Below are 27994 nucleotides of genomic sequence, written 5' to 3'. Positions count from 1 at the left end.
GATGTTTGTATACCGTCTTTAGAATTAATATAATGAAGAGCGGCATTGCTTTATTATTCACTCGCTGTTTAGGCGAGAGCTGACAATTTCAGCCCGCAATGAAAGATGGGATTGCAATAATTGAGATTTGATTATTTATGACATTGGGAAGTTTTTGGTATTAAATGATGAATAACAATACCTTAATTTAAATCCAACATTGCAAAAAGAATCATCTTTGGCAGAAAATAAGTAAAAAAGTCTATTTTTGACAAAAGGTTGTTGCAAAACCTATCAGTGAATTTTGTGAAATACTCTCTATCGATTTCACCGATTGTTGTTTAACAATATTCCTTGTTTGTAAAATTGGAGCTGATTCGTTTTGTTATGAATATTTAACAAGGAACAGACAGAGATTTATACATCATTATTTTTGTTTTCCTCTTCATTATTTTCCATTATTCATGCCATGAACTTCAAGTTATGTGCATGAAACAAAAAATTATTTACAAAAAAAAAAGCTTAAGGAAAACGTTAAATAATTTGTATTTTGTGTAGATTGCGTCGATTGCGTATTATAATTTGATCTAATATAAATCCTCGCTTTGTAATATTTTACAGAATTATTCAAATATTGCCGTGTTTTGGGTTATGATGTTTAATAGTAAATTCACACAATTAAGTTTTTTACAGTCAAAAATATCCCCCGCTAGAAATTTGTGCCTAATTTTGTCTTAATAATGTTGCGGTGGGGTATCCGTTTCATTCTGGAACACAATATGGAAGGATTTCAAAATGTTACGCAATTCTTTCAAAATGATAATGAATTGGTCCGTATCATTTCATTTAAACATGTTCAAATCGGCTGAAATGATTAAAACTCTCGTCGCCAACAGCAAGAACAGGCTTTTTACTTGTTTTTCGCGCATTAGTCGTCTCATTTGAATAGAAACGTCCTCTTTTTATATCACCACGTCCTCTTTCTTTTACCAGAACTGCGTGTTTGTGCTTTTGCTATATACAGAGTTGGCACAAAAGCGGAAAGCACTCCCTTTTCTTTTTGTGCTTTCGCATTTTAGGAGTCGGCAACAGAAACGGCGCGGGGTTGTGTGCGAATTCTCGCGACAAAAAGCCACTTCTGTCCGATGTAACTGAACGTAAAAAATTCACCAGCATATTTCGCTCTTTTTTAAACTGTAGCAACTTAGCACGTTGAATTTCGCGCTGAGCCAACTTGATATCCAAGTTCGTTTGATGTTGACTTTAGCTGTCGAGTTCATTGTTGCCCATATTAGCGGCGCAAAAAAGGCTAAAGCGGATGAAGCGTTCACCGGAGCACATTAGCAAGACCAGAATAATGTAAATATTAAATATGGCAAAGCATGAGTAGCAATGAGAGCGTGACAACAAAACACGCTAGGCTTCAGCGTTTGGAGGTTTCTGAGCAATTTATGGAACAATTTAGAACTTTTTACTCCCAGTTTTAAGAGTTCACTACTTTTTATAGTTTTTATTATAAAAAATTAGCAGTGCTCAGTAATTTGATAATCTGCTGGATAGAATGCTTTTAATGAACTTACTTGCAAGTGCCTATTTCTGATTGAACTTTATATTTTGGAACTATAACTTGTATTTATGACCGTTCAACTAAATAAAAAATATTTTTTAAAATAAATGTTGGTCGCTATTTACAGGATCTCAAACGTGGAATTTTAATTTAGCAAAAGTTTTCAGACTCATTAATTAATTAAAAATAGCAATATTGTATGAAAAGTTTCAAATTAATTCATAATTTTCCTGTAGACAATATTTCAGGAATAAAATTGATGATATTTTCTGACTTTCAAGAAGCTCACAATAAAGGTTGAAATCCAGTTATTTAAATTGAAAATTGGCTGTTCCTTGGAGAATTTTAATAAGAATCAAACAGTGCTAGATTATTTGTTTTTCTTGAAATAAACACCAGCAGAAAAATAAAATATAATCTAGTATAATTTGACAAACAGCGGAGTTTCGATTTGAAATTAGTTTTTTGAGAATTAGAAACCCAAAGAAACCACTCGGAACGGGAAATAATTTAAATTAGTACTTTTGACTAAACACCTATTACGTGGAATTACGTTCCGAGACGCGAGATACTGAGACAAAACCAGTGTAAAAAAGTTAGAAAATTCCGGTTGTGATAAGAAAAAATATTAATTGAGGGCGAAAATTTCCCAAGTTTGCGTATGTTTTTCTTTAGAAAGAAACTTATCCATTAAATTTAACAAAATTAAATAAAAAAAGCACATTAATCTTCATTAATTAAAGATTACTAAAAAAATAATTCAGAACTTAAATATTAAATAATTGATTATAGTTAAAATTGTATGAAAATTAAGTTTTATAATTTGTTAAAATTAAAAATTTTAAACTGCAGGAAAAAACTTTTATCTACTCCTTTCACGGTATCTTCTTTTTTTTTTTAAATAGCCCCGAGAATTGGAAGATGAAAAATTGCAATGATTAAAGTAATTCAAAGTCTGCAACTTCACAGATAGCCGAGTTTAAGCATCTCTAGAGCTGACAAATTTTATCTCGCCAAAAAATTACAAAGCTCATTAGGAAAACGGCGATGTCCCCCTCGAGGAAGGGAACTTTGCGGGGGTTAGTCGCTCAAAAAGCGATATCAGAAGAGAAGCGAACGAGGCGCGGAAAGGCTCATCCCTGGCGATAGTAAGAATGGCTCAATCGAGTGCGCGCGTGTTTTATTATTATGGTTTGTGTGCGCCTCTTTTCGGGAATGATCGCAGCCAGCCAGCAGCGCTATATTGGCTGATGGATATTGATTGAGGAAACCCCTGCCGGCTCGAAATGCAGCGTGATAGAATAAAATTCTCGACGCGCGCGCTCCCCGTATCAGAGAGAAAAGGACCCTCCGTCTCAAAAGTACAGTCGCGCGCCAAAAAAATTTCGTCCCGGGGTCGCTGGCGCGGTGGCGAAAGAAAGAAAGGACGAGACAATGGGCCTATCCTCCTCTCTGGTTTCCCCCGACGCAGATGTTGCCGCCGGCCGACCCCGAACGCGACTCCCCCTTTATGACAATATAATCAAACGAGCGCTCATTGTTATTTTAATATGTATCTGCTGGTCAGAAGACCTCGCGCAGCCGGCTTTTTGTTGTCGGGCGCAAAAAATTAATAGTCCCACTTATCGCGGGTGAACACTATTTATTCAGCGCTTTGCCTCGATGATTGTCGCGCCGGATGAAAAAAAAAAGCGAGAGAGAGAAAAAATAAAGAGCAGGGGTGCTTTAATTTTAACAGTTAATTGGATCGGCTTTCGTTCCGAGAGGGTTTTCAAATTGCATTTTTTAGTGAAAAGATTTGCACGGAAATTGCATCAAATATTTCCGAAGGGGAGAGAGATAAAGGCAAAAACTTCTCATTTGTAGGAAAAATAGGGGAAACTTCAGTTTCACGTCCAAATGAAAAAAATTCTTTATTTTATTCTAAGCTTCTGAAGGATTTATTATCATTTTTTAATTATTTGTCACAAAATTGTAACAGAATTTTACATTGGAAAAAATTTTAGGAAGGGAAGCAAAGATCCCACCCGCCGCAGTGAGATGCAAATAATAATTTTTGAATTAAATGTTCTAAAAAAATTAAAAAAATCTGAAATTAATTTAATTAAAAAAAAAATTTGTAAAATTTTAATCACTGCATTTCAAAGTGCCTAAAAATCAAAGTTGTGATTTTGACTATTAATTCATTCTCGGCCTAGGCATTTATTATGAGCTCAAATCCACTTAACTTATCTCATAATTTTAAGCTGATGAATTTTTTAACCAGATTATATTGCATCAAAATCACATTTCAGCACCTTGAATTTTGGATCTCAAAGCATAGCATCTGCTTAAACTTGAAAGTCTTCTTCTATCCCCTAAGTCCGAAACTTTTCCTTTCAAATTATCCGAGCTTGAAACTTCAGCAATTTTGCAGCCCTAAAAGTTTTAAGAATTCCAGCTTCGTTCACAACTAAGTGCCGGACGTGAAAGACTCTAGAACAAAAGGTAGCATGTCAAAAGTCGGTTTTCTTCTTCATCCCCCACCGAAATGCCGCGAGTTTTTGACGAAAGCCCGCGCGCCAATCGATAATGTGGCTGTGCCTTCCACGGGCGGCCGCTCCATTCAACAATTAACCAGACTTCGCTCCGGAGAAAACACATTTAATTTGCCCGCGTGTAAAACAATACTCTCGAAGAAGCATTATCTCGCCCGAAATACCCGAACCGAACTCGATGTATAAACAAAAGTTTTCAATTCGATTTGCTCGTATCAGCACAAAAGACGTAAGTCTTCACCAAAAAGTTGCGGAACACAAATTGAAAGTCGGCGAAGACTGACTTTTGCACTCTTTCCGCACAAAAACTTCGACCCGCAGGCTAAAAAGGGAAATGGATGTTCGGAATAAAAATCTTTGAGAATTCCCAGGACACAAAGGAAAATAATAAAACTTCTTTGTTGACGGTTGCGAGGTTTCAAAATAAAGATGCCTCAGAAAATGTTAAAAACTAATGAATCGTGGGAGATTTTTTTAGCTTTTCTGATCCAAACTTTGAAAAATAAATCCTTTGAAAATTATGAAATTTTTTAAAGTAAATATTTTATAAATTTATTTTAGAAAAAAAATTCATTTTTGCAAATAATTTATTTTTCTGGATTTCTTGAATTTGATTTTTTTATGAAATCAAAGTTGAAAACTGCACTTGACCTTCACACAAATTTTCAACAAAGCTTTGTTGCTGTTCTATTTTTGTGAAGTTCTCACAAAAAGTTTCGCTCGCACGGCAGGGTTTGAAAGTGCAAAGTTCCAAAAGCTCTTTAGCCGCGAGCGGAGACCAACATTCCCAGCTCGCAGCACGCTTTAATAAATTTGTCTAACCCCACATAATGGCGTGCATATTAACCGAGTTTCGGCCCCGCCACGATTTCCCCCTCGCCGATTTCCGAGTCCGCGCCGGGACAACACACGCTAACTGGTATAATGTCTCGTCAGCGATCCAGGATAATTTTTCATTCCCCCGAACAAAAAAAAAATACACATTACGTGTCGAGTGCACAATCTTTCATCGAATTAATTAAGGCATTATGCTTGCCGTATGAACGCTATCGAAAAATTAAAAAGTGTCGCCTCTGAAATGCCACACAAGCGCGTGGATTCAACACTGATTTCGCGTGACGATAGCGCAGCCCCCAGCAAAGTTTGATGGATAAACACACACACCACATTAGTGGTGCTCAGAGCAAGCGACTTTTTTGACAATCAAATTCAAAAAGAGCAGGTGAGGTTAAAATCGTAATTTAGAACTAATTAATACAGCATTGTTTCAATAAACAAGGTGTTTGCACACAAAAATCAAATAAAAAAAAATTTATTTAATTAGTAGAGTAAAAATCTGGGCTCGCTGTTTTAATGAAAGGAAGTCGTGTTGGAAAATGAGCTTTTTGATGAAAAGGCAACTAAATCTCTTTCCAAACGATAAATTTTTCTTTGTTTCTCTTCAATTTAATGTTTTTTTTTTCTTCATATCCAAATATTGTCATTGAGAGTTAAGAATTCCCTTACATTTAGTCGCGAGATTAAAATATTTGATTAATTTCCATGGACTGATTAGGGGATTCATTATGATATCAAAAGCAATATCTGTGATTACAAAATTCGTTTTTCATTCATTTATTTTTTAACAATTTCGTTTAGTTCTTTTGAAATGACAAAAAAATTATTTCTAATATTTCTTAAAATAAACGTAAATATCTCAAAATGGAATAAGTCTCCACAAATCGAAAGAAAATTGATAGAGAAATTTTGTTTCTGTAACTTGTTTTTTTTTTCTTTTCTCTTTTGGAAATAAATTTCATGTCAAAAACTTAGTTTATCAAACTGTAAATTTATCGAACGCCTTCGACCTTTTATCCAGGCTATTAAAAATCTCCTCTTTTGGCTCCGAAAGTGGTCGCAAAAAGGAGCAGTTAAGGAAGCGAAGCGGACTTTTATACGGCGTAAAAAGTTGAAACTTTTCTGGCAAAGTGTTAGTTCGGTTGCAAAATGGCCGCTGCGGCCCGGAATCGCGCCACGACGGTGTCTTAATTAAGTTCCGGACCGCAGCCAGCAAGGGCGTATAATTAAAAAAGAAGCGTCGTAAAATGATTATTACCATTAGGCCGGAATGACGTAATGATATGGCGGCGGCATTTATGCTCGCGCACACACCGATCCATATACATACATATTGTGTATAACAATAGTGTGTGTGCCCGAAACACACACACGAGAGAGAGCAAGAGCGGACAGAGAGAGGCGCACGGAGTGAGTTTTCAAGTGCCCTCGTGGGATTTCCGCGCGAGAGAACGCCACATTATACGACGAGGCAGGATGGCCAATGCAACTCTCGTCAAATAACGTGCCGACCACTTTTTGAATTCATTACTTTGCCAGCCCGGAGATTACAATTTCGCATAGTCCCTGTGTGAGCTCCGTAGGGCCTGTCATGAATTGGACGCTTGCAAATGATGTTATGCCGGACCGGAGCTTACAGTGGCAGCTTAAAATTTTGATTATTATGGAAAAATCTGGTTCATTTTTTTTCTTCTCAAATTGTCCGTTTTATTGTTGTGTGCCTCATTAAATTTCATCCTAGCAGCGCAAAAAAATTGTGCTTCTTCTGACCCGACGTATATAGGAATAAATATTCATTGCTGGTTAAAATTCAAAATAATTCCTTGATTTTTGCCACACCCAAGTTGTGCTTGTCGAAAGTTGCACAACTTTTTCACTCCCAAGGTGAATTCACAAGTAAATTAAATATTTTTGTTTATTTGTCCAATTGTTAAAGTCATATTGTAAACAATTTAAATATTTTTAAATCAAATTTTGCAAAAGAAAAATACAATTGTTGGACTAAACTGCACAACCTAATGCATTCGAATTATAAAAAAATCCTTCATGGGTTTTTTCCTTTGTTATTTTGGTAAAAATTTATGCTCCCTATATTTTGTAAATAAACTGGAATTGCAAGTTGAACCTGCCATTATTTTTTTAAATAAAATTTTGAATATAGCTTCAAAATAGTTCGTCAAATTTTAAATGGATTTAATTCTTATTAATCTGCAAATAATTATTATTTCATGGTTTTAAAAACAGCGCAAAGATAGATTTAGTTGTAAAAAATCATTGTAAGTCTTCTTCATTTCTTGTTATTTTTCTGTGGGCTCAAATATCAGAAGACTAATTATTGTGCTTTCCAGAAAATGTCTCTCTTGCAGGTCATCTTCATTTGCTTTTCATCTGAAAGAAGCCGGAAAATATATCAATCCTATAATACTTTTCTGTTAGTCGTTCCTAATCCTAATCATTGTTTGTGATAGAGATTTTCTTTCGTAACTTTTACTGTACCGAAACTTTTGAGGTTTTTTTATTTATAAATTCTTGCTGCAATTATTTATATCAAATATATTGTTTAAAAAATGCAATGAAAACAATGTGATGTAACAATGGGGCAAAAAAATTACAACAATTAATAAAAATTAACGAATGTGCTCCTACTTTATTTTAAACCCAATTTGCTCTTTTTTCTATGCAATTGATATTTAAAATCCTTTTGAAAATTTGTTTTCCAATTAAATATTTCAATGAGTAGAGCTGCCACAAACACTAATACAAAATCCCTTTGCACGTCAATAATGTAATTTGCAATTGCCTCTTTCATGTGATGTAACAAGTTTTTTGCCCGTGCACTGCACACACAGAGAGACTCGGCAGCCACGGCACAGATTACTGTGTTTTTGCCAAAGAAACGAGTTGGTTTCCCGTATGCAAATCACCTAGTGGAAACTATTCAAACGATCAAAAGCAGCGGGAGCGCTGGCTGCATTCATAGACATTCCTCTTTTTTGCCAACTAAGCACTCACTTTGTCAAAGCGGCTTGACAAAAGGATCATTTTGACTTGACAAGGATACATAATTGAAAGAGTAATGCTTATGGGGAATGGAGTTTGCAGACCGTGTTTTTTAATGGAACTTAACAATTTTTATCTCAATATTATTAATATTAAAATGATAAATAAATTAATAAAAATATTTCTGACGGTTTTAATAACTGATTTTTATTGGAAATTGGGACAAAACTGGAAAAACTTTTTTTTTCATAAATTACTAAATAAATAATACGATCTGAAAAAATGAACAGTTTTTTTCTAATATTTGTTGAGCAAACTCCCTCGGACAATTACATTTTCCAAATTTCTCTTTTATTAAAAAAAAAATTGATGATGCCACTTTCAAAAATAATTGCCTCTGCCTAGCCTTGGATATTCTTTCCTTTTTCTATGAGGTCAATTATAACTATTTATCTAGTTTATTGATTTCATGTCCTTTTGAAGTAAATTCAAGGGACATGTATAAAAAGGAAATATTTTTCAATAAATATTACAAATTCATTGAATTTGTCTACATAATTGAAAATTTGAGTTAACCCCAATTCAAGTTTTTATATTTAATTAAAAAAATCTTAATTTTTTCCTTCTATTGTTATTTTTCAGTTATTTTCTGATTGATTTTCCACAATAATATTCCTGATATCACAGCAACGCATTTAATTTTATTTACTCGTGATTAATTAAACGATTTCCCGTGTTGACCATCCCCAATTTCTTCAATCATGCGTTTTCACCAAAATTAATTTGCAGAGCGTCCCACGGCAATCGTAACACCCATTTCGCTGGCCCAGCAAGAAGCAACCCTTCGTTGTGGGCGAGATTCACGCGCGCAGGGTCAATTTATGGGTTTGATTTTGTGACGGCGAGCGGCCGGATTAATGCGCGACACGGCGAGGGATGACAACCTCTGGGGTGCCTCTGCCGGCTCGGACGAATCTAGCAGCGAACCACACCCCTGGCAGGTAGGAGGGTAGGCAACCCGGCACACTCTCTGCCCATGCCCCTCCGAGCGGTGCGCCGTGAATGGGAACGTTTTTATTTTTTCCTCTCGCACCCGCGGCGTTCTGCCTTTTGAAAAACTGGTCAGACGCACCTGACGCGAATTAAAAGCACTCTCGCTTTTGTATTCATTCGTACTACACTCACTCGCGTCCATCTCTTCCTCTCGCGCACGTCCACTTTTAAAATTAGACCCATTTTTTTATTCATGATCGCGACGTGTGCTATTAGCGAGTGCTCGCACAGGTAGCACATTTTAAGGAAACATGACCATTTTTTGAAAAAAAGTTGAACACAACTAAATATTTTTAGAAAATTTGAAAACTAAATCAACATTTTGCAGAAGAATATTTGCACGATTCAGGATTAATTCGTAATGATCATTTAAATTGAAAACCGATGGTTTTTGTGAGGATACTGTATAAATAATAAAAAAAAACTCAAATCCCACCGTGGAAATAATGCTGTAAAGCAATTAAATTTTACATCAAAGTATTAATTGCTAAAAATACTATTTGAAAGCAGGTAAATTTTAATATAATAAAAAAAGTTTGTTTGAAGCTGAAAAACCTCTGGATTTCAAAGATTCGTTATAATAATATCTTAATCAAATTCAGTTCAATAATCTATGAATGGGCAGAGATTGAATTCTTTTTGGTTTAAATTTGTGGAGTTTAATCTACATTTTTTATTCTATCGCTTTTCGAAAATATAAAAAAGTGCATTTAAAGTTCACTTTCAACCTCGGTAAACTAATTTTTAAGTAAGAAAAAAATCAATGTCACTCGTTTTACTTCGATTAATAATTAATATAATTATTTTTCCAAGCTTATATTGTATTAATTTTATGATTCAAACAACCCACATTTTTCAAATTCTCCTCTTTCTCAAAGTCAAATCTATTTGCCTATTTTTTTTTATATAAATGAACATTTCAAATATCGTAAACCCAATAGGAACAATCCACTGACTTTTGTTAAGAGAGATCAGGAAAGTTAAGAGGATTTTATTTTGTCCTCTTCCTATTGGTATATTTATTTTCCTCCTATAGAAATTCTACAACACTCTGAGCTTTGAAATATTCAAAGACAATCAAGCTAATCAAACAATCACCGACCAGCATCAGACCTTCCAGGAGGCCGTCAGTAAGGTCACTGGTTTGTTTGTTCACCAGTTCCAATTATTTGATCCTGTCTTTTGTGCTGCGTGGATGCATTAAACGCAAGCACGTCAAATTGCGTTGTGCCAATTAATTAATGCCTTGAGAGATTTGCGTCAATTATTGGCCTGGAACGCTTGGCAACGTGATTAATATCCAATTAATTTGCTTGCCATTTGTGACCGCTCTTTGACGCCTTGCACTCCAGGATTTCAATATAAATTTATATGTACGCACGCAGCTGCCGTATTAATTTCGCAATTTAACTCGTTTACTGAATGAATGAGCTCGCTTGCGAAAACAAGCAACGTCGAAATGTGTAGAGAAATAATATTATTGTCTGAATAAATAAATCGTTTGCTAGTAGCAATGCTTCGTGCAAATTACAATAATAAACAGTGTAGATAATTGAATTAATTAATTTGAATTTAATTAAATTGAAATTATTATTTATATAACCCATCTTCTTAGAAAAAAATGGCAATTTTACCATAAAAATAATTAGCTAAGAAATAATTCATGAAATAAACCCAGAGCATAAGCTTTAAAATTGCGAAATATTAAATTAATCATTTAATTGAATCAAATTAAAGCTAAAAAATTAGGGATTTTCCAGATCAATTTGTTTCAGTTTATTTTAAAATTGCGGTACTCACCGTAAACACTTGCAGCGTAGAGAATGTTGGTCATTAATCCAAGAACAATCACTACAGCCGTGACTAAATCTTCTGAAAATACTCTAGGCGACATCTTGGAACATTAATTCTATACTCTTAAAGTGTCTATCCAAATATACGAATATCTGCAGCTAAATCTCTCTGTTACTTCTTCTATAATATCAATCGGGTGTGGTTGTTTGTTCTTCTTCGTATGTTGTTGTGTATCAAAAACGCTGTGGCGAAAATACTTGAAAAAGCTGCACGGGGGGACGATCAGTACGACAATAGGGGTTAATTATGTATATGCAACACTCAGTACGGAAAATGTTTTTCAGTCGGTGTCTCAGTCCGCAGGGAAATTGTTACTTTAGTCCGAGTTTCACTCAATTTGGCACGAAAGAACTACAGGCGGCGCGCGGCCGACGAGCGAGATCGGCGACGCCTCCGGTCGCCCTTCATCCCTCCGTCCACCCTTGCTTGCGAGTCTGCTTGCCTGCCTCGACTGAAAGACTGAGTCACCCGGCGCGCACCGCCACCGCCGCCCCCACCCCCGCCGCGCCCTTCCCCTCCCTCGATGGCCTTCCCGTCCACGTTTGCACTCTTCGATTGAATGCACTTTGCTTTGCCCACGTTCGCTGCCAAGTCTAGACACACTCTCGGCCCATCTCGCGTGCGCCCTCCTCCCGCGAGGTGTGCGGGTGCAATGAATGACTTTTCTCTCGACCTTCTTTCGTACTAGACGTAAAAATCACGGGTTTATTTCCACTTCAATTCTTTATTCCTTGGCCTGAATGCGTAGTACGAAATCCTCATCGTTGCCTAGAAGTATAAAATTTGAAATTCTATTGATTTTTGTTTGTCATTTTTTATTAGTTTTAACTTGGTTTTGATGTTCATAAAGAAAAATTACTTTTGGTGAAAAGATTATTAATTTTTAAAGCAAAGTAATTTTTTTTAAATGCAAATTCCTCTTTCGCCTGAAGTGAATAATATCATATATTTTAAAATAAGGTACCAAAAATATTTAGGTCACACACTTTCTCAGGCTTTTAAGATCTTAAGATTTTAACGAGGTGCAGCCATTAACTTAAAAGCCCATGTAAGTGCTGCACTGATTTTTCTCTCATTTTTCATATCTAAGTATCTTAAGACTTGGATGATAAGTTTGACCGAAATTTCTTTGCCAGGTGTATGCAAAAAAAATAATAAAATGTTGCATTATTATTAGGCTCGTGCATTTTAGTCGGTTTTTAGGGGTCAAAAAGTCGACTATTTTTAGTTGATTTTACAGAAATTTAGTCGCCTTTTGAGCTGATTTTTTCCAAAATAGTCGGTTTTAGTCGATTTTTTAAAATAGATTTTTAGAGCTATAATATAACATGGAATTATTTTCATCGATTTTTTTGGATTGCATCAATAAATCTTCATTTTTGGAAGTATAAATAATATTTTATCACCCCATTTTTCATCATTTTTAAATTTTCCTAGCTAGCAATTATGCAGAACTTAATGATTTTATGATTTATTATAAACATATTGAGGATACAAAAGCCGGAACCATTGAATTTTCGTAATATTGTGTTGAAATATAAATATTGAAGATAGTTGAACAGTTATTTAATTAAATGCGAGTTTTGTTTGATATTTGGGAACAAAATTTATATTTTGTCGTAATATTATAACAAGAATGTTCTAAAAATGCTCAAAAACGAATTTTTTCCATTATTGAAAAATTTATTACTTTTTCATCCATCTCATATTTATTTCCTTTTTTGTAATTAAAGACGAAAAATAGCTTTAATTAGTGCTTGTTTCAGGCGTTTGAAATTAAATATGTATGATAATTTTTTTTAAATACATAATTTTTTTACCTTGCCAAAATATTTTCTGGTAAAATTTTACGGAAATTTTGTTTGAAGGTCTGGAAAACCCTATTTTTTACTCAAAAAGTTGAAAAAGTCTGTCATTTTAGTCTGTTTTAGTCGCTTTAGTAGGAAATTGAAGAAATAGTCGGTTTTAGTTGGTTTTAAATAGGTGCCAATCGTAATAAAATCACTTGATTCGTGCAGAAAATGCATTTCCATAACGTTCCGAGCGACGTAGTAAAAAAGTTGATCCACTAAAAAACAGCCTAATTATTATATGCAAAACTAAATCCCATATTTTGCAAAGAGGCGAAAGTTTACAATAATATTTAATTGCTCAAGAGATAATGAATTTACTGACGTATTAAAAATTTTACAGGGGTTATAGATGTAGACATTTTACGTTAATTGTAGTTTTACAAAGTTAATTAAAAACTGGCACAAGATAGCTTATATTTGACGAAAACAATCTTTATGAAATAATTGGATTGAATTGAAATTTAAACACAACTATTTAATCCAAAAATTGTGCAATTTTCGGTAATATTTTGCTGGAGTTTGTGGGCCCAAGTTGAATGTGATTCATAGAAGAACTGTTGTTAAATTTGAGCCTTGCTTAACCAAATCCCAGAAATAACAAAAGCATCGCACAAACTTTTACGGAAACAACGAGTTTTAATTAATTTATTCTCAGCGCCTTGATGTTCGTTGGAAGTTCATGTTTTAGTTATTAAATTCTGAAATTTATATTAATTTCTGTAAAAATAATAGCAACTTAAATTATTTAAGACATTTGTAATATAAATAATCAATTGGTGAAATTATAATCCTAATTTATTGCTGGCTTTGAATGCGATTTATGTGAGCCCTAATCGCTTCATGGACGTGTGAACAAAGTGCTAATAATTACATTCTTCTTTCCTTAACAATTCTGAAGTACTTACAAGGAACAATGCCTCTTTAGCATGGCGTTCAAGTGTTTTGAATACACTTATTCGACGCGATCGACACTCGCTATAGCAAGAAATAACTGAGTGAACATTTATTTTATATCTACCGAGCAAAGGATAAATTTCTGGAGAATTTAGTGAAAACAGTTTATTGAAATACTTTTGAATAAGTATAAGAATATATACTTGATTGATGAAGATTGTGTGGACAAATTACTGAAAATGAGCAGTTCTGTAATCCCGTTCATGATCCCACGTCATCACATCACGCAATGCTCAAATTTCCAAAGCAGAATAGCTCAATCGAGTCCCAAACGGTATCCAAATAAAATATCAAATCTGAGATAGCATAGAGATCATTTAGTCATTCAAACGTGGGGCAATCAAATTCAGTTCCAATAACTCAATAGAGAATATATTGAAAATTTAATTTGTTCCGCCTCCTCCTTATTATATCTAAATGTAAAAATATGAAAAATATATGTATCTGGGATCGTGCTCGGAATGCCGCACTCCTCGGTCAAATTGGGTGCCAATTCACGCTAAAGAAGGCGGTCGGTATCGGAACGATAAAATTGCAATAAAAAGGCAATTCTTATCAATCATGCAAGATGCAACGAGCAGAAGGAAAAGCGGAAGAATTTTCCCCCTCGGCGCTCTCGGGCTTGCGAGATGCTTTGCCGGGCAAAAAGCAGTGAAATTTATTTGGCCGGGCGTTTAAGGGAAAGGGACTTTTCCTCTTGATGCGGCGGTTGTACAAGGCGAAAGGCATGTCGGCGCATTTCCGGTCCTAGCTCTCCGCCCAGAGTAGAAACATTATATCTCTTCGAATGCCTCTTACGAGGGATGGGAAATAAAGAAGGGAAAAGAAGAGCGACCTCGTCGTACTTTTTTTGAACGAGCTGAGAGATAAAAAAGTATAAAAAATACGGCAGAAACATTTTAGCACTTTTTCCCCGACCTTTTGGGAGTTCCTAAACTGTTCAACTTTTCTTATACGCTCTGCTATTTGGGCCTTTTAAAAGATGAAAACTTGCCTTTAATTCGATTTTGATTAAATTTATACAATATGTTTTATGTCGATAATACGCAGAAGTCTCGTGGGTTGAGATTTTCCTCTTTTTTTTTTAAATAGAACAATTAAAGGAAATTTTAAAATTTGAAGTTGATTTAAAAATGTATCTTGTGTTAAGTTGGCATCAGGTTCCTAGAATTTTAGCGGGACTGTAGTTGTAGTACATAGGGTGTCGTGCTTTTGTCGCCCTTCAACATTTAAGTAAGTAGATGTGCTGCCGTTTCCTGAGCTTGCAGAGGGCAAAAGCAATAAACTTTTAATTCGATTTTTAAATTTATTTTTTAACTTCATTATTAATGACATATTATTATTATCTGCCACAAATTCTCTGTATTTTTTTTCTAGTCATCAAACAACAAATAAAAAAAAATGATTAAAATAGAGTTTTGGAAAAAATAAGTTGCTGATATTTATAATACATTCAAGTTACCTTTTGAGATCTGAATAAGCTTTACTGATTGGAAAAAGTTGAATTTTCTTTCGTCTCTCGAGAGTTTGTCTCATCTGTCTATATCACAGCCTAGATTGATATTGCAGAGATAAATGAAAATCCGCAAGCTTTGTTGTTTTTTTTTTTTTGGTCCCAAGACTCCGATGAGCGCCATTCAACGTCAGTTTGCAAATACATATCTAATGACGCGACGGGCGAGATGCTGATTTCGCTCTTGCACGTCGATGTGGCTCGGGCGCGAGTCAATCGATTCCGAATATGTGCAGTTGCAAGAGTTGGGCGGACAATGACACCTCGCGGCTCGCCGGCTATGCAACCGGCACGCCGCCTTCGCCGCGCCGGTTGCATAAACGTGCTCGCTCATTCGCGAAGGCGACCGCACCCATGCAGCTCCCGTTCGCCAACTTTGCCGACACTCGCGAGAGTGTTGGAAAATGATAGAGTCGCGAGACCCCGGGGAATTTTCCGTATTATACTGGAAAGTAACTTGGCGGAGTGGTTGATGGAATGAAATGAGAGCGGATCAAAAAGGCGAGCGAAGCTAGGGGAGTGTTTCCAATCCAATCGACATAGCATTGTGATGGGATGGAAAAATTATATTGATTCAAAATTACTTCCAACTCTTCTCATGATTGAATTTCTTGAAACCGTAAAATTTCTTCAGCCTTCAAACTATAGTGTAATGATTTTTTTAAATTTTTATATTTACTCAATAAATTAAATCTACCTTTGACGGAATTACTTAAAATTGGTTTATGTTTCTATGAAGAAGCACGATTTATTTTTTAAATAATTAAAATCAAGTAAATTATTGGAATCATCTCTCAATTAAAGTAAAGCTGGCGAGGAAAAGTATTTTATTGAAAGCCAAATGTTTTAGACAGAAATTGTTTAAGGTGATAGTTTTTAAGGACTCCTTATTTACATAGTCAAATCAAGTCTGCTTTTCAACATTGATCGATGGAGAAAATTTCAAATTGTTTTCTAATAATTGCGGAAAATAACTCCAAATGTTTTAACCACTCGATTTGACTTTTGCAATGCAATAAGAAGTCCTTAACAACAACAAAATGATGGTTGATTTTTATGTTTAATTACCAAAATATTCATAATTATTCTTTATCAAAATAGAGAGGCTGTAACAGTGTTTATTTGCGAATTAAAGTCGAAATATTGATTGATGAAGTCCAAATTTGTCTGGAATTTATTGATATTAAGCCTCAATTAATAAAAAAATACAATACAATATGCCAAAAAAAATTTAAAGTAAGTATGCAAATAAATTAATAAATTATAATATGATTTAAGGCTAACTGATTGTGTTGAAAAATAGAATTTGTATTATCATATAAAAAGGTTCTTCTTGAATTGAATTTACAATTTGCAATTAATTATTCCAGTCACGGCGCGGACAGTAAAAGAATCGCAACATTGGCGATCGTTTCTTCGCAGATGGCAAAGTGAGTGCAATCGATTCCCGTTTGTTTTCGCTCCTCGCATAGCAGCATGGCCGGTGTCGCTCTCCTCTGTGTTTGCAGTGAGGTAAACACGCTCGTCAACTAACCCTCTGCTCTAATGGTGTGTTTCAATTCGCCGGTTCAGCACAAAGGCAGCCCGCTGTGTGCGAGTATGTATTTTGCACCCAACAACGGCCACGCCGGGCCTAATTAACGATCAGCAGCTTTTATTATTTTGTTATCGCCAGCGTCGACGCCTCGCTCATTATCCGCCGAGGCTAATTAGAACTCTTCAAAATATAACGAAGCCGATAATCCGATTCCTTTTCATCTATACACCTTTTGTACAAAACGAATTGCGTGGATTTTGCGTCGAGCGGATTGCTGTGGAAAACATTCCGCAAATTTCATTTTATACGGTTGAGTGCGAGAAAGAGAAAAACGCTGAACCTGGTCTCGAGGGACACGAGAGAGGCGGCGGAGAAAAAAATTTTATTTGGGAGAATTATGACAAGTACGTGCCTTAAATATGGCATCAGCAGCTCGGCTGCCGTCGCTGCTGCTTTTTCAGCTTTTCAATTCCCTCACCTACCCGGCCAATTTAATTGTTTTGCCGAACTCCCGGTATGTGCTTTGGTACAGCTCGTAAAAACGAAACCAGGGGTGCACTGGCACTGCTTGGTGATTTTGTAAAAATGAGGAAAAATCTCCAGCTTCTGAAGTGTGCAATTTATGAGGGAGCGGGTTATTCAAGTCTTGCGCTTAATGGATATCCAGTCTCTTGGAAAAGCCTTAACAAATCTCGCAGCACTTTCTGCTGAATATGGAAATAATACCATTTAAAAGGTATGTACCGGTATGTACAGTATAAAAAGATTTCTTACAATGGATGTTTTAAAATCACAACAGATATAAAAAGAAATGCGCAATGAAAACATTTATTTTATGTATGTATATTGATTTGAAAAATTAAAAAAGGCAATATTTGAAGACATTATTTATGATATTATGGCAGAAAATAGTCTCAAATTTAATAAATATCTCATTATATCTGCCCCTCCAAACAGCATAATTAATAGAGGGCAGCTAATTCCATTGGTAGAATAAATTTCACAATTAACGTCTCTTAATTTTCTCACAGTCGATTCAGGGAGGGGAAAATTAAGTTGTTAAATGATTTTCTTTCCAAATTTACGTGACTAATTATTGACATATATTCAAAGCATGTCTTATAAGACAATGGGCGTTAAAATTTCTAATAATTTCAATAATTTGCTACCATTGTTTCAAGGATTGGTTTTGACCATGCAAATAGGGACGTTCAAAATTATTTTCCCATGTATTTTTTTTTTTTTTTTTTTTTGGTAATTAATTGCCGTTCTTGCTCATTAGAACTTAGAACAAATAAATAAAATCAAACTAATTAAAAATGCATACACGAAGCTTACATTAACTCAATGCAGAGGATGGGGCATTTATTTTTTATCTCGGAAGTTTTTTTGTACAAAAAAAAATTGTACAATTGTTTCTTTTTCAAAGTAAAAATTTTCTTACAATAGTTCCCACAAATAAACAACAATAATAACTAATGGATGGTTCGTTTTCAATTTTTTTTTTTTTCAATAAAAAAAGCTCTATAATTTCTTAGATGATCATCTCCTTGAGTGCCAATTTCTTCAAACAAATAATAACTTAATAACAAAAAATTATATCAGTAAAACTCTAAATATGAAGTGAAATTTTTTTTCATATTTTTGTATTCCAGTTTTATCTTCCCAAATGCTAGTGGAGAGTGCATTTTGGATGTACAGAATGGGACAAGCTCATGTGTAAGTGCGATCGATGGAGGGTTCGAAAGCTGTCCCTCGGCGATGATTGATTCTGCTGATTTTTCCGCTGCAATGAACATTTTCAGTGGAATATACATCGACTAGTCAGGATGATGCGACACTATTCGATTTTTTTTGTCAGCAGAAGAAGCGAGTCATTAAATACAATCAGCTATACCAGCAAAAAAGTGCATTTTGCTGCCGAACTCGATTAGCACGCGCATGACATCGGACGTGCGGTGGGTCGAGGCGGAAGCACCGATGTTTTTTTTACAGCTCGTGAAAATCGCACTGAAACAGTTGTTTATAACTATCCACATCCTGCCACATCCGTTTCATAATCAATATGTGAAAACTTCAAATCTGATTTTTTCATATAAAATTTAAAGAAAATATTAGTTAAAAATAATTTTATTTCTTTTGCTGCAAAGAGAAACCAAAAATTGAAATTTTATTCGAATAAAAACGCTTTGAAATAGTTTGTCGGCACGTTATACCATAGAATTATTTTATGAATGCCTTTTCCACTCTGCTAGGCAATTAACCTCTACAATTATAGTGTTCAGATTTTTAACCTTTTTGTTTTAATTGTCACAGGACACTCGAGAAACGCACTCGGTACGTGGGTTTCTCTTTAATTCTTCTTCAAGCCATTCACATACATAAATTTAGAAAATTAAAAGCAACTCGCTCGTCAACTTGGCCACGGATGTTTTTCATTGGAAACATAAGAATTTTCCGCTTTTCTGAGCTACCTGCTAATTTAAACATTTTTTTCTTTCCATAATTTTTTAGATTGTTTTGAATTAATTTTGGAAAGTGGAGAGACTTATGTTGACAATGTGGTTTGAAGATTTCCAAGTGTGTGCAGTGGGATGAAAATGAAGTGGCTAACAAAAAGTCAAATATGCGTCTCGTGATACTAAACATTTTCATAACTGAGTGAGCAGAGTTCAAATGCTTACCGACGTGGAAATGCATTCAGGAAAAATTCAAAAATTTGAAAGAAGTCGACATATATTAGCACATAATACAAGAAAAGTTGCAATCAATGCCAGTGGAAAAAATATTAATAATATATTATGAAAGTTATGCTCCCTAAAATTTGAAAATAAAAAATTTGTGTAGTAAATAAAATTATTTTAGATTACCTTTTAATTATGGTCAATTAAGATCTGCGGAAATAACCTATTTAAAATTTAACTTTTTTTAAATGATTGTCAAAAACTGACCTCATCCCCTAAACTTTCGACTTTTAAGCCAACAGCAAAGTTTTTCCGCTTAAAACTTTTTAAAATAAATTAATATTTCTCGCCGCTTTGCTTTTACTTTTTTACCCAGAGTTATAATACAATTCAAAAAGCTTTGGGCGTTTTTCACAGCCCCAATTTTAGAGATCTGAAAATTGGTGGTTTGCAATCAATGTTGCCTCTCACTTAAAAAAAAAATCAATTTGATATTTTAATCATTGAAAGTAACTATAATAGAAACAGTCATTCAATCATTCGCCTTACAATTAGTCATAGTGTAAAGAAATAAAACAACGAGCACTTATTTTCACAACCTTTAATATCTAAAACTTATTCTCACGTTTTATTTACACCATATGTAGCAGACTAGATTAATACTTTTTATGTATTATTTTTAAATAATGTCATGCCTTGACAAACAAGGATCGCCGGCTTTTTCAACAAGCCGGCCCGAACCCAGGGTTGACAACTAATGCGGGCTCGAGATAAAATCTCGCCTTGGAAAAAAGCCACCCCCTGGAAAAACTAACTAAAATGCACAACAGTGATGAGCCGGACAAAAGGAATTATATAACTCAGGCAGTGGCGGAAACGGCTCGAGAATAAGGAGAGATAGAGAGAAAGAGAGAGAGACAGTTTATCAATCGCGCGCGAATATTGCTGAGTGGGTTTTTGTTAGACTATCACGACAAGGGTCGATTAGAGCTATGCATGTGACATCTTGCCCTCTTTAAGGCTTGGTCAGTTCGGTTAGTCGAATTTATTTTTCTTATAATTAGAAAATATCTTTTTTTTTAAATTTGGTCGGAGAAATTACTCCAACCAGGATAAGGCCATATTTTTCGTGTCAATCCGAGCCTTAAAGAGTCAAAAACTTGATTCTTTCGTCCCACACAAAGAAACTGTCTGTTTTTTTTTATACATATTCGTCCTAGTCTGAGGTGCGAGGAAAATTAACGCGAGAGTTGAGTCAAGATTGAGCAGCCAAAATGCAATTCTCGATTCACCTCGGACCGAAATACGTACGTACATAATTGTATTTACATACTTCTTGATTGCAGCTATGCGAACGTGAATTTTATTTTTTTCACCGCTAATAAATTTAAACGAGTGTTTTTTAACCTTGGACTGGTTTTCGTTGCGCATAAATTTCACCAAAAAACAATAGCGTGGATGAAAATTCAACAAACAATCAATTTATTAATATTAAATTATGCACAACTCGTTCAAAAATTTATAGGTTAGTTGAAAATTATTTAAATTGATTTATTTAATAATAAAATCGGCCTCTTGTAGTCCACGCATATATAATTATTTTTCTTTTTCAGAATTTATCCCAACTCCAAACTAGCAACTTTAAGGGTCTCCCGTCAATGTGTTTTTGAGTGAACGTGTTTTATGTGTATGTATGTGTGATATTACTTAACAATGCAAAAGCGTCAACAATCAATGAACAGCGTTTTTGTTTTTTTTTTTTAAATAATTCTAGCTGATTAAACACAGAAACGGCCTGATCGGGTCGCGAAAACTTCGGCACCTAACGCAACTAGTATAACAAAGAAACACTTTTTTCGTCCAATACGTGTACGCCTTTTAACAAATTTAATAGTCCTTTTTTTGTAAAACTCCGCGTCCAAGCAGCAAATGGTATTTTTTTAATCTCTTTTATCGTCTAGATTATTCGAAGCCACAGCGCGTTTACTTTCAGCTTTTTTGGTGTGATTGTGTGACTCTATTATTTTGTTTTTTAACAAGTACGAGTGCAGTTTTTGATAACTTCCATTGCCACACCTTCTTCTTCTTCTTCCTCTTCTCCTCGGTAAATATTAGTAAGCAATATTATTCCTTTGAATTCAAATCACAGCTATTGCGTTTTATTAGTTAGTTAATATCTCGTCTCGTTCCACGTGTTTTTTTAGGCGCATTTTTTTTAGTATTTTACGTGTTCCTTCTCTATAATTAAGTGTGGGGGGTGAGTTGTTTCTTTTTTTAAACGACTTTTCCTTTTTTCTTGGATGACTAATTATCTCGTCTTACTTAATCTACTTCAGGTGCGCTAATATGCAAATTTAACTCCAAAACTCTTTCGATCCGCGATTGTTTAGCCGTACTTTAAATACACCACTCCTTGATTTTTTTTCTTTCAATTTTTAGAAACTAAGGCCGTGAGTTGATTTTGGTAAATGGAGCTTATTAACTTCCTTTTTTTTAAATTAACGAAACTCTGTCGGATGATCTCGCAGAATCCAACAAGAATTTCGGGCGATTTTTTTTATCCTAACAAATCCGTGGCGCCTCTTTTTTCTCCCTTGATCTACATGCGATGCTCTTTCTGAAGGCGGTGGAAGCGTCGTGGCCGTTATAAAAGGTTGCGGGCGACGAGGGCGGCCGCGGCGGCGGCCAACGCCAACGGGGCGGCCGGTGCGGCGCGGAAGCCGTCGTTGCAGAGGTCGCCCTGACAGGCGCAGTACACCACGTTCACCTCGTAGGTGCCTGAACGCATGATGCACCCCAGCTTGTTGTCCTCGGCAGGCAGGTATCCGCAAGAACGCACCGTCCGGTGTAGACCATTCACTGAAAAAGTTAATTGTATTAATTTCGTACTGACTGGAAAATGATACAAGGAGCTAAAAAGTAATCACTTCTTTTAATTCCATTTTCAATTTCAATCTAACAAAATTATTTGCGGCAGCTTGAATTATATTGTTAAATTACTGCTTGAATTAATTATTAAATAATATTGATGGTATAAATCTTCTAGTTTTTAATTGCTTCAAATAACAAAAGGTGGTTACAAGAGAAGCTAAAACTTTGAGAACCTCCTTATTGCTTTATTCAAATCAAAAATGATGGTTTTAGTTTATATAAATTTTCCGTCTTTTAAAAATTGCAAAAGTTGACTTCTATTGTTGCAACGACTTATAAGTAATTTTAATTTCCTTTCATGCAGCTCAATCTGGCTAACAAAAACAATGAGAATTAAAACTAAAAATTTACTGTAACAAATAATAAATAAACAAAATCATGAAGATATCTAAAATTTATTGGAGAAAATTCACATGCAACGTTGTCTTTTGGGAATTGCTACTGGCACTAACTTTGTAAGAGAATATCCACCATTATTTAAAATTAAATATTTTAAACAATAAATACAATTCTTCGGCTTTTGAAGGTATGCAACTATCACAACTTGCGAGTAGTGCGCGTTGTATAGGCTTTCAAAAATCAGCTATGCTTAATGCATACCCTTTTGTGAGATTTTCCTGCAGAGTGTGGCATTGAGGTGGCTGAGATGGTCCAGTTTTGGCTTGAGATCACAGTCTACTTCACCAATGGTGTAAGAGTCGAAGGGGTCGGCGCATCTGGGGTCGTACTCGGAGTTGCACTCGTAGCATTTGATGCACTCTCCTGCATAACCAAACCACGCATCAGAATTTTGCAATTTTCTTTAATAAATTAGGAACAAGAAACTGTCGAGATTCAGTAAAAATTTGGAATTGCGTAGAAGAAATTTAACTAAACCGTATATTTAACTTATAAGTATTTTAATTTTTTTTTTCAATTATTTTCAAGCAATAAATGAGGCTCACTGCGGCGGATTTGATCTCCAAAGTTTAAAAAAAAAATTGCTAAAGGTGGTGCCGTTTTGTCCAACGATTACTTTCAAAAATTTAATTTAAACAATGTGAGGTCGCCATTGGAAAAATTAAAAAAGTAATAATAAATCATTCAAAAGTCAAAACCTTTCCCTCAGTTTATTTTTATCGTTTTCGCACCCGAATTTAAATTTAAATAAAGGCTAGACAGTATTTTTTATTCGGTCAGATCACCCGTTGCGTGGGGCTGAAAATACACAAAGAAAATAGCCGGCATTCGTTATAAAACGAATAAAACTATCGATCAGTATGTATAGTGAAAGAGGGGCTGGTATTCTTGGGGGAAAGTAGCGCACGTCACCGCGGGAACTTTTACGTCATGTCTTGTGATGTTTCGCCGCAAGTCCATAGATGACCCAGTCGCGCGCGATTAGGTCGGTCGGAAAATACATTTATTACCCCCACCCTGAATCGCCTCGATTGATTCCGTGATACTAAATCGTTGCTCGTCCATTTGACCCTCTTAAGACAATGGAATATTTAGGACACCCCCTTGCACATCGATAAAATTCAAATTCATTCAAGGCCTGCTTATCAGCAAAGTAAAAAATAGCACCGAGTTTTATTTTGCAAAAGGGGTAGAAAATTCGCCTGTGGTAATGGCTTTGGAAGCACTCTTGTGAGTTATTTGCCAAATCAGCAGCAGACGTTTGCTTTCCTGTGCGAAAAAAGAGCGTGACACTTTGCTGATGAGCCGAGTTGATTTATTTTACGAGCCATTCGCCCTTTATTGGTATTTTAGCGCAGACATTTAGAGTGGAGACCCTTCTTAAACCTTTTATACTTATCGTAAAAGTTTCAGAGGGAAAGAAAATTTTTTAATGAATAGAGCCACAAAGTTCAAATGTGCTTATTTTAATGAAAAAAATTAACAATCATGGAGGAAAAATGGAAACTGAACCTAAATTAAATTTGAAAGTTGCTAGAATTAAATTATTTATTAAGTTTCTAAAGGTGTTTTTCTATTATAAACAATTTTTATATTAATTCTGAAAATTTTAATAGAATGCATTATTCTTCGTTGAAACTTGATATTAAACCACTTCATGGTTTATATTTCTTTATAATGCTCATTAGAAACAAGTTAGGGAAGCAACAATTTTGATAAAATTTTGAAGTTATTTTGGTTTTAAATAAATGATCAAGACAATTTTTCAACCTTACTGCAGTTTAAAAATTCATTTCTTTTCCTTGCTTCCGCGATGGAAAAAAAATTTTAAGCAACGGGTGCCATATTTATCCGGGTACAGCGTCTGGCTGCGCTAAAGTCCCGACAAAAGAGGCATTGTTTCCCTCAAGGGCCATTTCACTCGGGACACAGGTAAGAAAATTCATGCAAATCGAGGGTGCCGTGAAGAAAAGGGGCGAGCACGTGGCGTGACTAAGGGGGAGAGGGAAAATCAAAAGGCGGCTAGTGCAGTGCACGAGCGAGTATCGATCCCGGACCACCAGACTGGGTGCACCCTCTGAGACCCCTAGCACTACCCCGGACTCGCCGCGTACCAACGAACAAGAAATGCCCCCGAGGAAAACAGGAATGGAGACGAAAAACTTAAAAAACGAGGAGCCAAGAATGTGTTTTAAAACATTAATAAATATTTTCAGAAGAACTGAGAAAAAAGTAAAAAAGAATTTCCCATGGCTTGACAGATTGGCAACACTGTCGGCGAGGTATTAAGGTCAAAGGTCACGGAATGACACTACTTATACAATCGGATCGGTTTCAAGTGGAACATTTTCCTTTAGAGATATTGATTGATTTTGACCTTCTTAATTATAAAATAAATACAAATATATTGTTTCTTTTTTACTTATTTTACTTATGTAATAGTCGATAGAATTTTTATCCTCCTATTCGCAAGAGGGGAAATATCTGGTTCGATTATGTGGACGTTAAAAAACTTGTAGGTGTTCCTGGTTAGATTATCAATGGAACTTTTGGAGCTTCTGGGGTGGTATATCCGTCACGCTTGGCGTGCACTGACCTGCTGTGGTCGGACGATTTGGAAATGCTTCTCACCAAATTTTTGGTGTTTTCAGTTCGATACAAATTTATTTTCAATAAGAATTCGCAATCGAAGGTTCAATTAATATACTTCAAATTGCCAAAATTAAAATATCTTGATTGTTTTTGTAAGAAATATTTGAAAGAAAAAAATCTGAATTTGGTTTTTTTTTTTAATTTATACTTAATACTCAACGTTCAGCTCTTTTTTATATAATCAATTTTGCTAAGTAAGTTTTTCAATTTCAATGCTTTCCATATTATTAACATTTATTTTAAAGATTTCTCCCCAAATTTAATACATCTTTGAAATTGATGGCATTTTCTATTTTTAGTATTTTATAACATTAACAAATTGATTCAATCATATGTAAAATTGATAATTTTCTATCATATATCGATAGTTGCGGCAGGCCGAGTTTTGTGAAAAGGCCGGGCCAAAAGCACATGGTCTGAGTTTATGCCGCATAGCGACGAGGAAAGTGGGTCGTGAAAGCAGCCACGGGGTAAATATCGATCTGCCGCCCCAAACCATTCGACGAGCAAAACTCCCCCTCACCTATTCGACTATTTTACTCTTCGAACCAATTCGGCCCAACAACAAACTCGCGGCGATTAATTTTCATTAGCTACCAGTTAATCTCGTTCATTAACGCGGAAATCAATAAAATGTACATGTTACATAAAAGTTTGACGCGCGAAATGGTGAATTTTTTCAAGCACCGAAGCAGCCACAGGCTAATTAATGAGTAGCGAGCTTTGATCATTTGACAATGCACCTCTTTTAATAATTCTGCGCCGAAAGCAAATCGCCTCCTCCTTCTGCTTCTTCCTTGCCACAGGCGCTCGCCCAACTACTTCTTTAGCAAACATCTCTGTCGGTCTGTTTTTTACTAATCTTGATCCTGCCTTTTTGTGCCACACCGATCTTGAATTCTTTCTTTCTTTCTTCTGTGCAACGAGTACTTTCTCGTTGCTCTTTATCTGAATTGCAAATTTGACGGTAAAATTCCACCTCGGAGAAAATATCTAAACACATATAAATTAATCGATACTCTGATCTTCGTGATATTAGGTCGTTTTGTGTCATGGAAAACTGGTTATATTCTTTGATGGCCGCCGTACGTGCGTGAGGAGCGCGAATTAAGAGCCGATCAATCAACCATTTATTTTTAATTCTCCTCACGCACAAACCTGCAAGACTAAAATTAATAATGATATGCGTCCAAAAATCCACAAATGCATTTAATAGCCACATTTTATTTTTCAGCGTATTTGTCTGTGCGCAATTGTGCGTGCGTTTGCGGGAATTGGCTTTTGTTAACGCAGAGGAGAAGAGAAATGAGAGATGCTCTTCAGAGTATCAAGTGCCTCAAGTGCCTGGGGCAACGAGGTCTGTACTGGCCGTGGCAAAAAGTGGACAGGAAAGTCTGCAAAATCGCCGCAATTATCTCAGTGCCGGGCTACTAAATTATCTCTGAAAAGAGAAATAATATAAAAGGGAACAGCTTGGCCGAGCGTTCACTTGTTCGGAGGTGATGAATTATTTTTAGTTACACGATTTTAATTCTGTACTAGAGAATTTAAAATTATTTCTGTTTTTTCTTTAAAACTTCAAATTCATCCAGAAAAAAAACTCGATTTTGGTTTGATTCACAGTAAAAACTAAAATATATGGGAGCTATTTTAAGCTTACTTTTTTCAATTTTAAAATAATTTAATTCCATTCAATTGATTTATTCTCATTCTAAACAATAATTTGAAATTAATAGTTTTATTTAACAATTATACTGTTTTCTAACCAGGTCAAAACACCAGAAGTTTCAATTTTATATTAATTTTATTTAAATTAATACTTGTTAATCTATATCTAGAAATTTCGCAAATTTGAAAAAATAAATATCAGGCGCAGGCAATTTTTGCAAGGGGGTGAATTTTGTGTTCGACAGTGGTATCCATAGTTACTACAGGCAACGAAAATCAATAGCCTCAAAAATAGGTGCGTGAGTTCCTCCTAGATGCTCGACTTGAATTTAATTTGCTTTCAGGTCGAACAAGTTTTGAACTTATTTTGTGTCTCTTTTTGACAGAGCGTAAGGCGTCCGCACTCTTGATCGACTTTTTGTGCGCGCCGAGGAAAATGGACCCTGCTCGGCGCCCAAATTGCTTTGCGTGCCGCCCCAAAATCAATGAGCCACATCCCTTAATTTATTCATTCAAGATATCGTCAGAATTTGAATGAGATCTAAAAGAATTTCGGAACAATTTATTTTACCTCCCAAAGCTTATAACTCCAAATTTAATTTCTCGGTGTTATATAAACAAGGTCATTATGTCACTTATTTAAAGTTTGTTTGCTATAAAAAATATCAATTTAATCTTTTAATGATATTCTGACTTGAAGATTCTGTTTGTGAGGTTCTTTGTCCTGCGGGAAAAACAACTCACCCTGAGGCGCGAGGAAACAAAGGACGAGGCCGATCACGAGCAGAGTCCAGGTCGAGCCACTCGAGAACTCCATGGCGAATTCTGCTGCTTTTGTACTTCTTGCTCTCGAATCGCCGACTTCAGCTTTTTGGCTGCACGACGGCCACCTTCGACCCGGCAGCAGCAAAAGAGCCCTGCTGCGGATCCTTGCTCGACACCAGGTCGCGCTGGTCGCGGTGCGCAAGCCCGACAA

The 27994-nt window shown here is 35.4% G+C and overlaps 2 protein-coding genes across 2 annotated transcripts in view; both read right to left on the bottom strand.

The window, feature by feature from the left end:
- LOC132204309 (tyrosine-protein phosphatase 99A) overlaps positions 1-11264 on the bottom strand; it is a 76178-nt gene extending 64914 nt beyond the window's left edge. The window contains exon 1 of the mRNA XM_059632754.1: positions 10774-11264. Within this exon, the coding sequence (XP_059488737.1) occupies positions 10774-10867 (94 nt within the window). The 5' untranslated portion in view covers positions 10868-11264. The remainder of the gene's footprint in view (positions 1-10773) is intronic.
- Positions 11265-19954: 8690 nt separating this feature from the next.
- On the bottom strand, positions 19955-27962 carry LOC132204530 (uncharacterized). The gene is made up of 3 exons (XM_059633080.1): positions 27763-27962; positions 22900-23061; positions 19955-22227 (listed from the first exon to the last, which is right to left on the bottom strand). Exons 1-3 carry the CDS (start codon positions 27833-27835, stop codon positions 22013-22015), a joined length of 450 nt encoding a protein of 149 aa, XP_059489063.1. The 5' UTR covers positions 27836-27962; the 3' UTR covers positions 19955-22012.
- Between the last annotated feature and the right edge of the window lie 32 nt (positions 27963-27994).

This window comes from Neocloeon triangulifer, unplaced genomic scaffold (genome assembly GCF_031216515.1).
Source record: "Neocloeon triangulifer isolate White Clay Creek 2 clone unplaced genomic scaffold, ASM3121651v1 ptg000022l, whole genome shotgun sequence".
NCBI lineage: Eukaryota > Metazoa > Arthropoda > Insecta > Ephemeroptera > Baetidae > Neocloeon > Neocloeon triangulifer.
The sequence above is the reverse complement of the archived record's forward strand: the minus strand, read 5'-3'. Positions and strand labels throughout refer to the sequence as shown.